At 43.6% G+C, this 15428-nt stretch overlaps 1 protein-coding gene across 2 annotated transcripts in view; it reads right to left on the reverse strand.

Moving 5' to 3' along the window:
- The window catches only part of LOC116845871 (laminin subunit alpha-1), a 169298-nt gene that overhangs the window by 112803 nt on the left and 41067 nt on the right, over positions 1-15428 (reverse strand). For both annotated transcript variants that reach the window (XM_032819059.1, XM_032819058.1), the window contains exons 4-5: positions 5351-5593; positions 2362-2592 (exon numbers count right to left, since the gene is read on the reverse strand). In XM_032819059.1, the coding sequence (XP_032674950.1) occupies positions 2362-2592; positions 5351-5593 (474 nt within the window). The remainder of the gene's footprint in view (positions 1-2361; positions 2593-5350; positions 5594-15428) is intronic.

Raw genomic sequence — 15428 nt, forward strand, 5'->3', positions numbered from 1 at the left:
TGAAAAATTATTTCCAATGTAAAAATAAAAATTGTAAGACAAGATTAAATAAACTGTAAACGACTGGGATACACTCGAGCGACATGATGAGGTGGGTGGAAGTGATGGTGATTGCGAAAGCGACACGAAGTATCGGTAACGTATCGATAGCGACACAAAGACCCGCTCTGTGTTCTCATTGACAGACACGAGACGTGAGCGCGAGATCGCCCAGACTCCATCCCCCGCGCACGACTTTTTGCAACTCGCTATATCTGCCGTTGCACTCATGGCCGCACAATTCCCGGATCGATTCATAACAACGAGCGCAGGCTGAATGAACGCGTACGCGGTCTCGTATCGAGTCGCGAGCATCGTGAAAAAACACCGCGAGCAAGATATTAAACGTTAATGCAAAGGTCAATGTCCATTCCACAGTGGTGCAACGATACGAGAGTTGCATCGCGGACGTGGCGTTGCGTCACGAATGACAAGATTAATGCCCCTTTGTTATGAAGATATTCCATCGTTTGCTTTACATGGTATAACAAGCGATAATCCTGATACGGAGATAGAACGTGAGAGAGAGAGAGAGAGAGAGAGAGAGAGAGAACGCAAAAGAAGTTTTTTTTTCTAATGTTGTGATCGCGACGCGGAGAATTCGCAATGAAACGCACGGATGTCGCAATTACCGCGCTGGTAATCGTTAAGGGACACGGTGAACTATTGTTGTTCGCCAAAGCCGAACGCGTATAGAGCACGACTGGCGTGACGAATGTCTTTTCTTCGAACGTAACGATGCACTGTCAGATTCGTAATCTTTTAAAATAAAAATACCTTAAAAAATACCTTATAAAAGTCTAGCTGAAAAATCTTGAATTTAGGCCACATAGAAAAAATACAAAAGGATACTCAAACCATATTAAACTTAAAATTAAATTTTGAATTATAAATTGTGTTAATTTAAGTTTAATTTTAAATTTAAATGTGTAGTAATAAAAAAATGTGTAATATAAAATGTATAGTAATTAAATAAATTAGAAACCTGTTCTTAGATTTATGCTACATAGAAAAAAAATACCAAAAGATACGCAAACGATATTAAATATTTAAAATTAAATTTTTAATTAAAATTTAAGCTTAAATAATTTTAAGTATTTTTTTCTATATGGTCTAAATCTAAGAGAATAGGTTTTTCTAATCTATTTAAATTAAAAATTTAAAATCACCGTGTCGCTTGTGCGACTTCTGCAGCTGCAGGAAGGAGAGAAAGGGAAAGGGAGAGATCCCGAGCTTACGTGGAAATATAGCGGCACTGGAGTAATTAATCACCCGCGTCGGGACTATTGTCTTGCCGTTCACGGTATTGTACCGCGTTCAAGAGAGACTCTGCAGTACCGCGCTCGTAATTAAACGTGAATCAGCCCTGCGAGAATACATGCGGTGTTTGTGCATTTTCATTCCGTCCGTGCCGACTGTCGTCGTAAATTTAGTGCTCGCTCCATTGACCCGCATTCGCGGTGCCGCATTTAACGCCAAACGTTTTGCGCGCGATCCCAGCAGACTTCGCGTTCGCACGACTATACGACGATTGGAGTCGCGAGAAATCCGTTATGACAAGCGGAAAATTTAATGTGACAAACGCGAATGCTAATTTTAATAACGACACTCGCATAACGATCACGGCACGAACGATATAATTCGCGTCGGTCTTCGTTACGCGAGCGGAGCAATTCTCACGATTCTAACCGTGATTCATCACCGTCCATCTTCAATCTCGAAAGATTCCCGCGAACTAGGGACACCAGACACATAGAAGCCACATATTGAAAGTGGCGAAAAGAGAAGAAGGGAAAAAACTAACGGCGCCACCGAAAGCACCCACTACCGCCGGCGAGGGACCTTAATCCCTCGACGGTTTCTGTGGCTTTGTAGCAGGCAACGGCCGATCCCGCCATTAGCGGTGTCGGCGGACAAAGGCCTGACAAGTTTACGACACTTTCGACGGATTTATTTTACCGAGTGGCCGAATGCTGGTGTCCGCTTCTGAGAGCGTGACCGACTTCAGAGTCGCGGAAATCGCGTAATCGCAACCCAACTGCTCTCGCAGATTTTTCCTCACGAGAAACTGAGTTTCCGCGCAATCTTACACTGCGGAAATTTATTTGTGGGATATAAAGTTCTGTAAACAAACTTCATATTCCACAAATAAATTTTTAAAAATAACACACAAATAAATATCTTTTCCTCAATGTAGTGAAGAGATAAATGACCAGCAATTTGCTGGAATTTTTCAAGTGAATGTAGAAACCGACTTGTGTGTTCTCTCACAAATCAATGTAATTTTCCATTCGGTAATGAGAGGAAGTTGATCGCACTTACCCCGTGATGCACGCTGTATCGACATCGCGCCGCGTGTCCGGAGCACAGACACCGTCCCCCGATGTTGATTTCCTTTATGGAGTAAAAGGCTTGCCTTTTGTCGGCGGAAGACTCGCCGCTGCGTTGAAGCCCCTGAAGACGCAGCCGGACGTATCTGGCCTGGGTGAATTCCAACAGAGTCGAGCTGTGACTCAGGGCTCCGCGTCGACCGCTCACTAGTTGCGTATGGATCTTTTATATAAACAATTAAAATTCCTCTTAGTCCTGACAGTCTCCCGCTGAATGGTTTTTAAGATAATAACAGGCCCTTGTCGGCATCTCTCGACGATCAAACGTTATTCTTCTTTTTTATTAACAGCACGAAGAGAAGTTGCAATTTTTTTTATAGAAAAATTTTTTTTGATAGAAATATAAAGAGTATCCCATTTTAAATATCTTGTATTCTAATTTTTAATACTAATATTAATTAACCTCTCTAATTACACTAATATTTTTTATAGTGTTATGCAAATATATTGCGCAATATATTACGTAAAATTTATAGTGTTTTAAGAGGAAACACAAACGATGCTGAGGTCCTGAGAGATGCCGACGAAGGATTTGTAAGATAATAACAGGCCCTTCGTGAAGAATGCGAGGACAGTCCACATTTCGAAACGAGACGAAAATTTCAACTCGTGTGACTGAATAAGGATCAGACGAAAGCTTGACGATGAGAGACGATATTTTAGAATTATATTTGAGAACAATTGATTGAAACATTCTACGAAGATCTTTCTGCTCCTACAACCGAGTTTTTTCCTGGTCCCCAGAATAGAAAATCAGTAACACGAATCGAATAAGTTTCCCGTTGTCTGGCCAGACAATAAAAAATAGGAACCGGAAAACTTGTTTACAGAAACAGATTCCTGCAGAAGGTTCTTATTCAGTCAATTATCTTTAGTTATCTCAGCAGGAGTTTTAAAGCAAGTTTTAAAGCTGTATTCAAACGAATATTCTCGCTTTCTTCGGACATAATAGGGTGTCCCGTTTTAAACAAGCCAGCTAAATATCTCGAAAACTGAGCTCGGGCAAACAGGACCGCAGCACCGTTTGTGTTCTCTCTTAAAACACTATAAATTTTACGTAATATATTGCGTAATATATTTGTATAACACTATAAAAAATATTGGTGTAATTATGGAGGTTAATTAATATTAGTATTAAAAATTAGGATACAAGATATTTAAAATGGGATACTTTTTATATTTCTATAAAAAAATTTTTTTCTATAAAAAAAATTGCAACTTCTCCTCGTGCTATTAATAAAAAAGAAGAACAATGTTTGATCGTTGAAAGATTGTTAATCGAATCCCGACAGCAAAGATCCGCGGTATAATATCCGTGACTCCGTGTCGGTTAAACAAAATCGGCGACGGTCAATTAGCGTCGGCGGGTGAGAGGCATTAAATTCGAGAGATGCCGACGAAGGACTAAATCATCCACGAATGGTGCTGCGTGCTGAGAAGGGAGCGGCGAGTTCCGTAAATGGAGGGTGCACGCGGTGCCTAATAAGGGACAATCGCTTGTATTTAGGATACCACGCAATCCCACATTGATTGCCGAGTTTGCTTTTTAATTATTCGTATGTGACTCCGGCGACTCGACGCTCAGTCGATATGTATCTCGAAATAAGAACCGCAGGAGCCGCGCGTCAGGATTCAGAAAAGACCCAGGTATTTCGGATACAGAATTACGGCGCCCATTTGGAAGCTGAAGTTGCAAGGCTGCAGGAAAGACTACGAAGGAGAAGGTGGTGGAGAAGGGAGAAACGATGGAAAGGAATCAATGATACAAAAACGGTGATCCCTACATTCCGGCCATGTAAGGCGCTACGTGGCCGTATAAGGGAGTATCGCGTACGCACCTTCCCGACACAGAGGGGGGAGGAGCAGGCTTGGCAGTTTTACGCTTCTGCACGCGAACCGGCCACGCGGGGTAGGAAGAAGGAATCTGCAACGGCGGAAGGAGGATTGCGGTGGGACTAGTCGCCGTCGTCTCGGACACGTGAACGAGGAGAGGTGTATCCTTGAAGAAGAAGGAACAGGAGGAGAAGGACGACATCACAGAGTCATCACGTAGAAAACATGGCGTTAACGCGATTACGTGTAATTATGTCTCGCGCGGATGTAATTACACGGTCGCGTTGGTCGCGCGTCCTCGAGACGGAAAAATCGATAGTACGATTGACTCGGCTAATGAAGCAAACGCGACGCGACGCGGGAACGGATGAGGTGAGAGACAGCGACTTATAAATCTCCATTACGAAGAAATGCATTTGCTCGCGGACGGACCTCGGGACAGTCATTAACGTAGTTTTGCGCCGAGGAGGAAGTGCGATTGCCCCGACTCGCCGCTTATTAATGACCCCCGCGTCGGACTTCGTGGAGAAAAAAGAAAATGAAAACGCGGGATACGGCAGAGGCGGAAAAACGGGATCCACCGGAAGAGAGTGCGCGGCCCGGTGTAATCCCGGCGAAATCCTGCGCGTCCGCTAATCATCTTCTAATCCGCGTGATTGCACACCGCGCGCCGACCGTGCATATAAAATCGACGATAATTAATGATGCCGTGCGCGCTCGCGAGCATTTTCGCAAGGATTATTGATAATGACACGCTTAGCTGCGATCCTAGCGGAACGGGCGCCGGCGAACGTGAACGCCGCTGCTCGTTGCAGCAAAAGGCTCATTAACATAACGCTCCGCTGATGTTCGTTTGACCTCGTCGACGGGATTTTCCGAAAGAAGCGACGGGATGCGAAACGCGAAATGAAACAGGAACGTCTGCTGAGCTCGTCTGCTGAGCGATTGAGGAATTTAAAGGAGCAATTAATAAATAGCATTGAGGTATAAGCAATTAATTATAAGTCTATTAGAAATCCCGTGCAAAAAATGAAGGAGTCGTTCGACCACATTTTGCGAGTTTCACGGAATGAAAAGAAAACACTCACCTCGCCGTTCTCCATGGGGATCGGTTTGGAGTACTGACTGGTGCATATGACATCGTCGTCGTTGAAGAAACCGAGTTTGTTTCCAACGGGCGGCGTTGAATATCTCGACCAGCATTCCTCGTCGCTCGGAGCGTAATACTGCCAGGGGAGGAAGTTCACATTGTCCAAGGACCTCTCTAGAATCCAGGCGGCGGGTCTGGGCGAGTTCGCAGCCTTCACTATCACGTACTCCACTTGGTAGACCTGCAGGCATACGATACGAGGACATCAGTACGAGGAGAGTTGCTCGTTGCATGCGTTCAATCGCGATGGCCGATTCCTCGCATTCCGGAATCGTTGAAATTCGCCGAAGGATTCAAGAGCGCACATCTTCTCCGCCGCGGCGCGCCGAGATTAAAATCGCGAGATCAATGACGGGGATTCGCAGCTCCCCCGCGGCTCGCCGGGGAACCCCGCTGAGACGGGGGTCCCGCGACGGATAATTAATTCCGAGCAACCGCGGATCTACCGCGCGGAACGTCTACCTACTACCTGACGTTCGTTCCGTTCGCGTCCCGTAGCGCCGGCGAATAGGAGAGCACAATATCGCCGTAATGCACCGCTTTGTCAATCTTTCTCCCTCTCTTTCTTGGGCTCGGCGGATCGTCCCGGAAAAAAGATCCGCTTCGGAGGCGGATGTTGAAACCTATGTTAGATGTGTGTGTGTGTCTATGTGCGAACGACAATGAGGATTTTATGCGCGAACCGAGGCGGACGACGAGACTCGGTCATTGCTCCTCATTAGTCACCTTCTTTCATGCTTTTTGTTATATTTTTATTGTCCCTGCGCTCAAGTAAGATGAAACCCAATTATTCATCCCCCTCAGTCATTGATACTTTACATGAAGGGAATTTTATAATAAAAGTGTTCTGTCCTGACTGACTATCTTTTTATTTCACATGTGCTATTTGTACTTTAGGAATTGAAACGTGCTATTAAAAAATCTGTTATATTTTTAGGATGTTATTTAGTAAGATGGACCAGTTTATGTCTTACAGATAGTTCATTCCTGGACTATTAAAAACCTAGCAGACTCGAAAAGAATTGAAATAAAAAGAGACTAATATTCTCTCCGTAGAGGAACTGGTTTTTCTTGCAAGCAACAGGCGGTTGTTCAGTTGTAAAGTTCTCTGTTGAGATCGTACAGCACAGGTAAGAAGTTCAACTGCAATGCTGGTTGCATGGAAAACCAGGTTTTTCCTAGAGTGTCAATGACTAAAGGGATGTCAGTAATTGGGTATTTTGCTCTACATTGAGAGAAAAAATAATTAGTCTAACTAAAATTGTAGTTACTTCTGGCCCAACTATATTTTTGTAGTAAAATGATAATAGCAACGTACACACATAAGTCTATCACTAACATTATAGTAGAATTTAACAAAAAGATTGTTTTCTTGAGTACAATTTATAGTAATTACTTCTCTGCGTGTGATTATAGTTACAAATTGCTATTCTTTTTTCAGTGTACTATCCGCGGGGCGGCAGTCGAGTATTCCACGTGCAAAATGCGTACAATGCAACAGTGCGAGACACAGAGAGCTTGCCGACGATCTGTTTGCGATGGCGAACGTAAATGGCGCAAATACGAATTTTGAAATCCCGCCGTAACAAATCGCAAACGCAACGCGCACGACGAGTGAGCGTTGGCGAGCTATTCCATTCTCGTAGGCGAGCATTACACTATACGACGCTCCGTTAAGCGTTGGCTACACGTGAATGATACCACACACGTGTGTGGTATCATACGCTATTATCTCTACAAAACGCATAACGTTACGCGGTACTTTAGATAAGTACCTGCGATAAATATCCTCGCGTACTTTCGCACGGCACGCTTTTGTCGCGAATTCGTTGCTGCGCATGTCGTTGTGCACTTTTACCGTCCAGACGCGCGGTTTGATCGTGGATACCACTCCCGCATTTGCAAACTATGTAGAAAGTCGCGAAACATTCAGTTGGCTGACTCTGCTAATATAAATGTCAGACGTTTTTCATTCCATCACACGGAAAGAATTTCCTAACAAAAATTGCTATAGAATTTTGTAACCGAGGAACAGATCGATATTCTGCAATAACTGGCTATCCTTTCATTTTATACGTGCTGATGATATTTAGGAACTGAAATGTTTTATTAAAAAATTTGCTATTTCTAACGAAATTCGCTGTTTCTCACAAGTAAACCTACCCAAAAGTTACTTTCTAATTTCGCACAAATATAGGAGTACAAAAAATATTTAGGTCATATTTTTTAATTTTGGCCCATTTTGAGTTTCATGGCAGTTTATAGCTTTTTAATATTCTTACTTCTGTTATCAACAAGTGCAACAAAAATGCATAAGAAATAAAATTGAATACAAGATATAGGCGTTTTTGGTTTACTGATTATAAATATAAAGTTAAATGTGTAAAATTATTTATATAAATAATAAAATGTTTAAACAAAACACGTAAAAAGTTGAAAAAAATTATTTACACAAATAATTTCTCGATTTGGCCAAGATTCGAACCATTTTTAACTAATTTAGCATAGATTTGAAATATTTCGGTTGGAATCTCGGCCAAAGAAATTTAGAATGGTTCGTGTCTCAACTATGCCGATTTTGTTAAAATTATTTAATTGTATCTTGTATTCAATTTTATTTCTTATGCATTTTTATTGTATTTGTTGATGATAGGAGTGAGAACATTAAAAAGCTATAAACTGCCCGTGAAACTCAAAGTGGGCTAAAACAAAAAAATATGACTTAAATATTTTTTGTACTTCTACATTTGTGCTAAATTAGAAAGAAATTGGAGTACCTTTTGGGTAGGTTTACTTGTCAGTAAGAGAGACTTTATCGGCAGTCTGTTCTGGATTATTAGAAACATAGTAAAATTGCAAAGAATTTATATGAAAAAGAAATATAATATTCCTTTCGTATGCATAATTAAAGAATTTAATAATATTTCCCCCGTTGATTATTATTATGCCACTAAAATTAAATTAAATTAAATTAAACCAAATTCAATTATTCTCGTTCCTTTAATTTCTTTTTTTTCGTGTTTTCGCAGTCGAATTCCCGAAAAGTTTCAGGAGTCGCCGTAGGCGAGGATGTGCAGTCACTCGCATCACCGAGGCCGCAGTTTAACAAGACGGGAGTCCTTCATCCTGCCGTCGTGTCGGGTCGCGTCTTTGTCGTTGTCGTCGCTGTCGTTGTACTCGTTGTGTCGTCGTTACGCCGGCATTGTGAGACCGGACCGACGCCCACTTTCGGACCATAAAGACAGATCGCATGTCCGCGATACCGGCTGCGTTTCCTTCTAAGGACTTCGTCCGGAACGGCCGATTCGAGCCCGTTCCGTAGCCGACTTCAATTATCCGACCCTCGTAGACGAAGACGCGTACGTGTGAGAGCGCGGGACGACCGATCGCGGCTACCCTTTGGGCGCTAAAGGTTGCATCGTTGCACGTCGATGGGTAATTCTCAATTTGCACGGTTAATGCCTTTCTCTGGAGAGAAAGAGACCGAGAAACAGATCGCAAAGTAAAAGCACCAATGCCCGGACCTACAATCCTTAACATTCTTATTGTCTTGGCCTTTAAATACGATTACTTGAACTTTCAACATAAAATATATATTCCATGTTGAAAGTCTGTTAAATATTCGTATTTAAAGATCAAAAGAATAACAATGTCCAAGATTAGATATGTGTCCGGGAATTAGTACTGCTATCTTAGATCCTACTTTGCTTTCTAAGTCGATAGAATAATCATCCCTCTCGAAGTGCGCGCAAAATTCGCCTTTCGTTTCTCTAATGCGATTAAATTTCAATTCCTTTTCATCTCTTTCCTTTTTCTTCCATTTACCCTGGTGTAATCCTACTCGCGTCCTATCTATCCGTGAATGGCAGCGTTGTGTCGACGCGCGACGGACAGCGTTAACGAGGATACCCGTTTCGACGAGCAGTCGGTTCGGTGCACGCAAACGCACGTACCGCATACGTAAAGCGGCGTGCCGCGAGGGGAATGTATTTGCACATCAACATTGTTATGACAGGAGCATAGGAAAAGGGAAAGCGTTACGCGAGGCAGTCTCTACTCGTGCGGTTGCTCGCTTTTTACCAGCCAAATATTTACATTGGCCGCACATGTTCCGCTTCAGCTTCCAGTCGCCATCGGCATCGCGTGTCTCGTCATGGGGTAGGTCGTAAGTAAACCGCGAACGCATTACTGGCTCAAGGTTAGCACCCGCCTGCCTACCTTCTTGCCGGGTGCCTCAAGGGTGTTGGGTATCCTCGTGGAACGATGTACACGAGGAACTCGGAGTTTATCGCCGGCACACGACAGAATTATTGACAGAGGGTGAAGTTCGTTCAAACGACGGGACGATTATGTGCTCGACTGCTACACACAATGAATGTCGCTGGATTATCTTTAAAGAAGAAGAACAAATGCTAATCTAACTAAAAGTTAGATCTGGAGGGAAGAGTACGAGAGCGGAACTACGTGTCAATCTTGCGATTCTCCGAAAAATCGGACAAATTACAAGTGTACAAATGAATTTCCGCAAGATCAGTGAGATATAAAATGGAGCAGTAAAGTGGGAGTGTTTTGGTTGGAAATCAAGGATTATTCACTGATTACTGGTGAAATACTCCTTTTACTGACTCAGTCAGAAGCATTTTTACCGACTCACTTTGAGAGAATAGGACATGGCATTATCGTGTGAGAGTCTGTTGATATTTCGTGGGTCGCGTGGAGAAGGTGTTCCAGAACGGTCCACTTGGTTCAAGAGGCGCGTCGTTTATATTCGTTACCGAGTTAACGCGCGTAAATAGCAGTCGGGATCGGGTGGCTTTAGAAGGCGTGTCAAGGGTCTGAGCACTTGACGCACCCCGCCTCGAACTTCCGATAGACACACGTTGCCGGGAGTTCGTCTCTTTTCATCGGTAAATCACAGAGATCGTGCTACTTGAGATTCCGCTCCCGTACTCCATGCCATAAACCCAGCTGTACACGGGAGCTAGCTCTAGGTCTGCTTCGCCGTTTTAGGCGCAGCGCCATTTCTTCCGCGAAAATGAAAAGTGGTCGCGCTCGATATCGCGCACGGTATCCGAGAAGCGCGACTGTGTTTTGCCACCGTAAACTCTCGGCGGAGACCGCAGCAGCCGGGAATTCTCGAGACATCGGCCACGTGACGACGGCTCCCACGATCCGGGCGACGCAGCCGGTCTTCCTCCCGAGTCTCAAACGCGTCCGCAGCCTTGTAAGGATGCGCTTGGCACTAACATCGGGTGGCAGAAATGGCTTTATAGCTGACGCATCGATGAAGAAAGTCGATAATAGCCGGATCGATGTCCTCTCTCTGGACCGCGACTCGACGCACGGCGACGCGGATCAAGGTCGATCGAGACTCGCTCGAAAGTGGTTAAGCCGGATAACGTCTTCAAGCTATTTAATTTACTGACAAACTTCACGCGTATCATTGACTCGCGGATTTAGAGCGAAGCAGGGTGTCATCGAGCGCAAAAGGAGTCTCTGTGCATCTTTCACACCTCCGTGGCAAAAGGAAGAAACGGCGGCGGCAGAAGAGACCGCGGAGAGCCGATATCGCGAACAGATCTCTCGCGCCGCGTAGCCGTTTTATCCGTGACAGAATCTCGAGAAGCGCGACACCCCCGCTGATGACGCGTTTACAGTCGCGTTTGACAGTTTCACGCTCGCCGGACAATGAGCGAGCTAGGATATCGCAGTAGGTCGCGTTAATGTCGAAGGAGGACCAGCGACAACGAGCAGGTGAAAGTCGCGGTCCCAATCACCGTTGACTTACTGCTGAACTCTAAGGTAAAAGTACCAATGTCTAGACACTAATGATATTAACCCTGCAGATTCTTATTGGTTTGGCCTTTGAATACGTATATTTGAACTCTCAATATAGAATATATATGTGTACTCAATGTATATGCTATGTTAAAAGCTGAAATATTCACATTTATAAAAAGCAAAACAATAAGAATGTTCAGAGTTAAATATTAGTGTTATCAGCGCCCAGGCATGGTACTTTTTACTTTACATCCGAACGGCTGTCGATGTATCCTGTCGTCCTGTTACCGTAAAGAAGATAGCGGATCGCGCATGTACGCCGCGGTCGCGTTGCGGGATGCAGGTCGCGAGGATGCACCGAGGATGCATCGGAGATTCCGCGCGAGCGCGGGAGGTTAACGCGTGTTATAAACGTCTTGAACAAAGAGTTAGCAGTTGGTGAGCGAACAAAAGTGCAGCGGCCGCAACGTCGTGAAGAATTCTCACGAAGCAGCCCTGGCACCCCTTTATGGGTGCAACGCGGGACCAAGGGACCTCCTTCTTGACCGAGGCTAAGGGGCACCACTAATAAATTGGCATTGCACGCTAACTCGCCAGGTCCGTAAATGGGGTGCACCGAGAGGAGCGCAAGAAAATTTACCGGACGGCCGGTTCCCGAAGCCGTTAAGGTTCCAAGTGTTCGCGTCATCCAGGCTCGTTCTTCAGGGCCGGCGAGCTCCGAAGAACTAAACCGTCGATGAAACGCTTGTCACTAGAAGCCCCGATTCTCTTTACATCGTGAAAAAAATACTTAAAAATTTACTTATAAGATATAAAGTTTATTTTTGTGAGAAAAAATACTTGGAAATTTATTTGTGGGATATAAAGTTTATTTCTACAAAATAAAATTAATTTTTCTCTGTGAAATAAAATTTATTTCTGTGAATGAAATTTTTTTCATAAAGAAGAAAATATTTGAAAATTTATTTCTGAAAAATAAATTTTATTTGATAAAACATATATATTAAATAAAATTTATTTTTCAGAAATAAATTTTATTTCTATGAATAAACTTTATATCTCACAAAGAAATTTTTAAATATTTTTTCCTAGTGTATCTCTCTTTTTCACTTCTGCGGGTGCAGCACACCCGTAACAATGATTTACGCACGCAATTGTCACCCGCGCCTGATCTTGTTTGACGAGTTGAGTGAAGTAACGAAAGATAACGAAAGTGCTCGTGGCGCTTATTACAGTACAGTAGACGGCGCGTTGAACGTGTACCAGCAAGAAATGCATCGGCTAGACGTTTCAGGCGATTTATGTTCGTAGGAAATGTAGAAGTGGAAAGAGCGGATGTACGACTATCAGCATTAGCTAACACCCAGCGGATTAAAGGATTGTACAATTTGCTAATAAAGTAACGTAACCGCACACTGCCGCGCGTCTTATTTAGCCTTTAACAGCCCCTTATATTTATCGACAAACAGCGGCGCTCTATTTTATATGCGGTACGAAAACACACATGACTAATTATTCTGAGCCGCGTTGCAATGAAATTACACATTCCAACGGCGCGATCGGGCTGGCGTCACGGAGAACCGGTGCACGCGATATCCAATTAAACCATGCTAGCGCCCTGTATTATTCATTCCAGGTATGCTTAGAATAATTAGATAAACGAATCAATTAAATGTCACCGCGGATAAGAGCCGGCGTATAACGTGTTATCATCGGCCGCGCGGTAAAACGTTACGCAATAAACGCGCACGAGATATGTCATTAAATCAGGCGCTTATTGCTACCTTTCTTAGGGAAACTGCGCGCTTGTAAAAAAGCGCCCGGAGAATATGTCTCTCCCTCGACAGGTATAAGATTCTTTCGTTTCAAATACTCGCTCCACATCGAGCGTGTTTTGCGCGACCTAGCTCGCTTATAACATAATACACAGGTGGGAAAACCGCAACAATATAAAATACACCTGAGCAGAAATATTAATTAGATGTTCAATTGACTCGACAGACTCGTTGGCCGGTGCTCGCTAATAGGCTCCAGCTTGGGATATTTTCACGTTGACTAAAGAGAGAAAAACGAGAAGAAAGTTATTACAAATTATCTCCGACGTGATCTTACACGATAGTTAATGAGGCGTTTGAGAAGCAGAACAAATCTGACAAATCCGGCCGGCTTTCCCTCCGCAGATAAGACACGAATTTTACAATCTCGTAATAACGCTGGAATTACAGCCACGGATTCGGGAATGCAATCCAGAAGACGACGGGTTCGGATCGGTCATCATGCTCTCATCTAAAACGAGTCCTCGCTTCGGAGAGAATTCCTCTCGTGTATATTAGTATCGCGAATTAATATCCCGTAATCGCGCGTGCGACAAGTTGAGAATGCCGAGTGCTCGCGGCGCCGATTTCTCAAAGTTCGCGATCGAATGAACGTGTACTTCCGCCGGTTGGTATCCGGCGATACGACGCGAATAAAATACGGTCGCGTCGCGCTTTACGCTTTCGCCATCCTCTCCTCCACCTGACGCGGCTTACCCGGTGACGGTATTTTGATGACACGTCATGTCGCTCCGGCTACCGCGCCTCGGTCCGATGCACCGGCAATATATGCATGAAACGGGCAGATTTATCGGGGAGGTATCGCGTTACCAACGAGATGGTGGACGTATTAATTGCGGATGGATTTAAGGTAACGCGAGACGACATAATCCGATTACAGGACTCGTGTCGACGCGTGACGCGAGATTCATCGGCGACCTGAAATTCCTGCTGAATATAAGATTACCGGAGCCCCAGACCGGGGGAAGCCATTCCCGAAGATGATCCCCAGGTCGCGTGGACACGTAAGCCGACCGAGATTTTTCGGTCGATGACGAATCGATCACCAGTGTGATTCGAGGGAAAGTTTCGTTTTTGGCAATAATAATTGTCTATTCTGGCAAATTGTTATGCGAAGGCTCATATTAACCTTTCATAAAACGTTATTAATTTATAAATAATAAATAATAAATTTATAAATAATAAAAATAATTTCGAAACAAGAATGTTCTTGTCTGTATAACATTTCATGACAGCAATTGTTTGTTCAATTTAAATAAAAGAATTGAGAGGTTTAAGTGAATAAATTATTAGTATTCATCGAATAAATATTATTTTCGATATTTTCTCTCAGTGTGTGATCGTCAATTATGACACAACTGGTACATTTTTCAAACTAGATATGTTTCTTTTTTGTATAATATGCAGTGTATGTGATTGCGAAGATCTTATGAACTCTTAAATTGTATTCCTTAATTATCAATTTTGTCTGCCAATATTCAAAGGTATATTAAATCGAGGTTGACGCGATTGAGGCGAGATTGAGGGGAGCGTGCGATTTCCGCAGACAATCGGATTCTTATATCGACGCGAACGGAATTGAATTACGAAGGGAAATGTCGTCGAGGGAAACAATAATTTGACGAAGAGCGGAATTCGATTGCACGTTACGTCGGAGTCTGTTAAGGGGGTTGCTGGGCAAAATTGGATTTACACATATAAGCGTGTAAAGATGGTGCAACGACCTCGCGTGTGTGACGTTACGCTGGAGCAATTTATATCGTTACCGAAGTGGTAATTTGACGACGTCGTATTGCCTCGTCGCAAGCTTCCTGGGCCACAATCGAGGAAACACGGCTCGACAATCTCATTCGCTATCTAAGGGAACGTGTAATTATATCGTCAGCACATAATCGCGAAGAAAGAGTGGTCGGAAAGTTGCTGAAAGTACGCAAGTACGATTCTACGGCGTTACGTTAAAGAATAGTCGAGGAAAACCTCGTATTTCTCTTTCTTTTCTTCTCTCTTTCCCTCTTTCAAGTTTTCAACGAGATAATGCATCCTTGTCTTATTGATTTTTATTAAGTATCTTCCTCATTCTTTATGGTCTTGAATATTACATTGTATAATATATTCAGCCGAAGATACGGCGAGAGTACACGAGCTGTATTATTTACGCGATGAATTATTTGCGCGGCGAGTTACGAGCACCACGACGACGCCTTCCGTTGCGGTTCTCTCTCTCTCTCTCTCTCTCTCTCTCTCTCTCTCTCTCTCTCTCTTTCTTTTTCCCCGTCTGTCTCTTCTTGAGGGTACGTGAAGAAGCGGAATTCACCCCAACGTTCGAGATACGAAACGACGTGGTTGGCGCGCAAAAATTGCGTGAAGCGTCAGCAGGTATTGTCGAATTCTCTCTCCTTC

This window comes from Odontomachus brunneus, unplaced genomic scaffold, assembly GCF_010583005.1.
Source record: "Odontomachus brunneus isolate Ranch 3 - 2012 unplaced genomic scaffold, Obru_v1 Obru_scaffold_058, whole genome shotgun sequence".
NCBI classification, from domain to species: Eukaryota; Metazoa; Arthropoda; class Insecta; order Hymenoptera; family Formicidae; genus Odontomachus; species Odontomachus brunneus.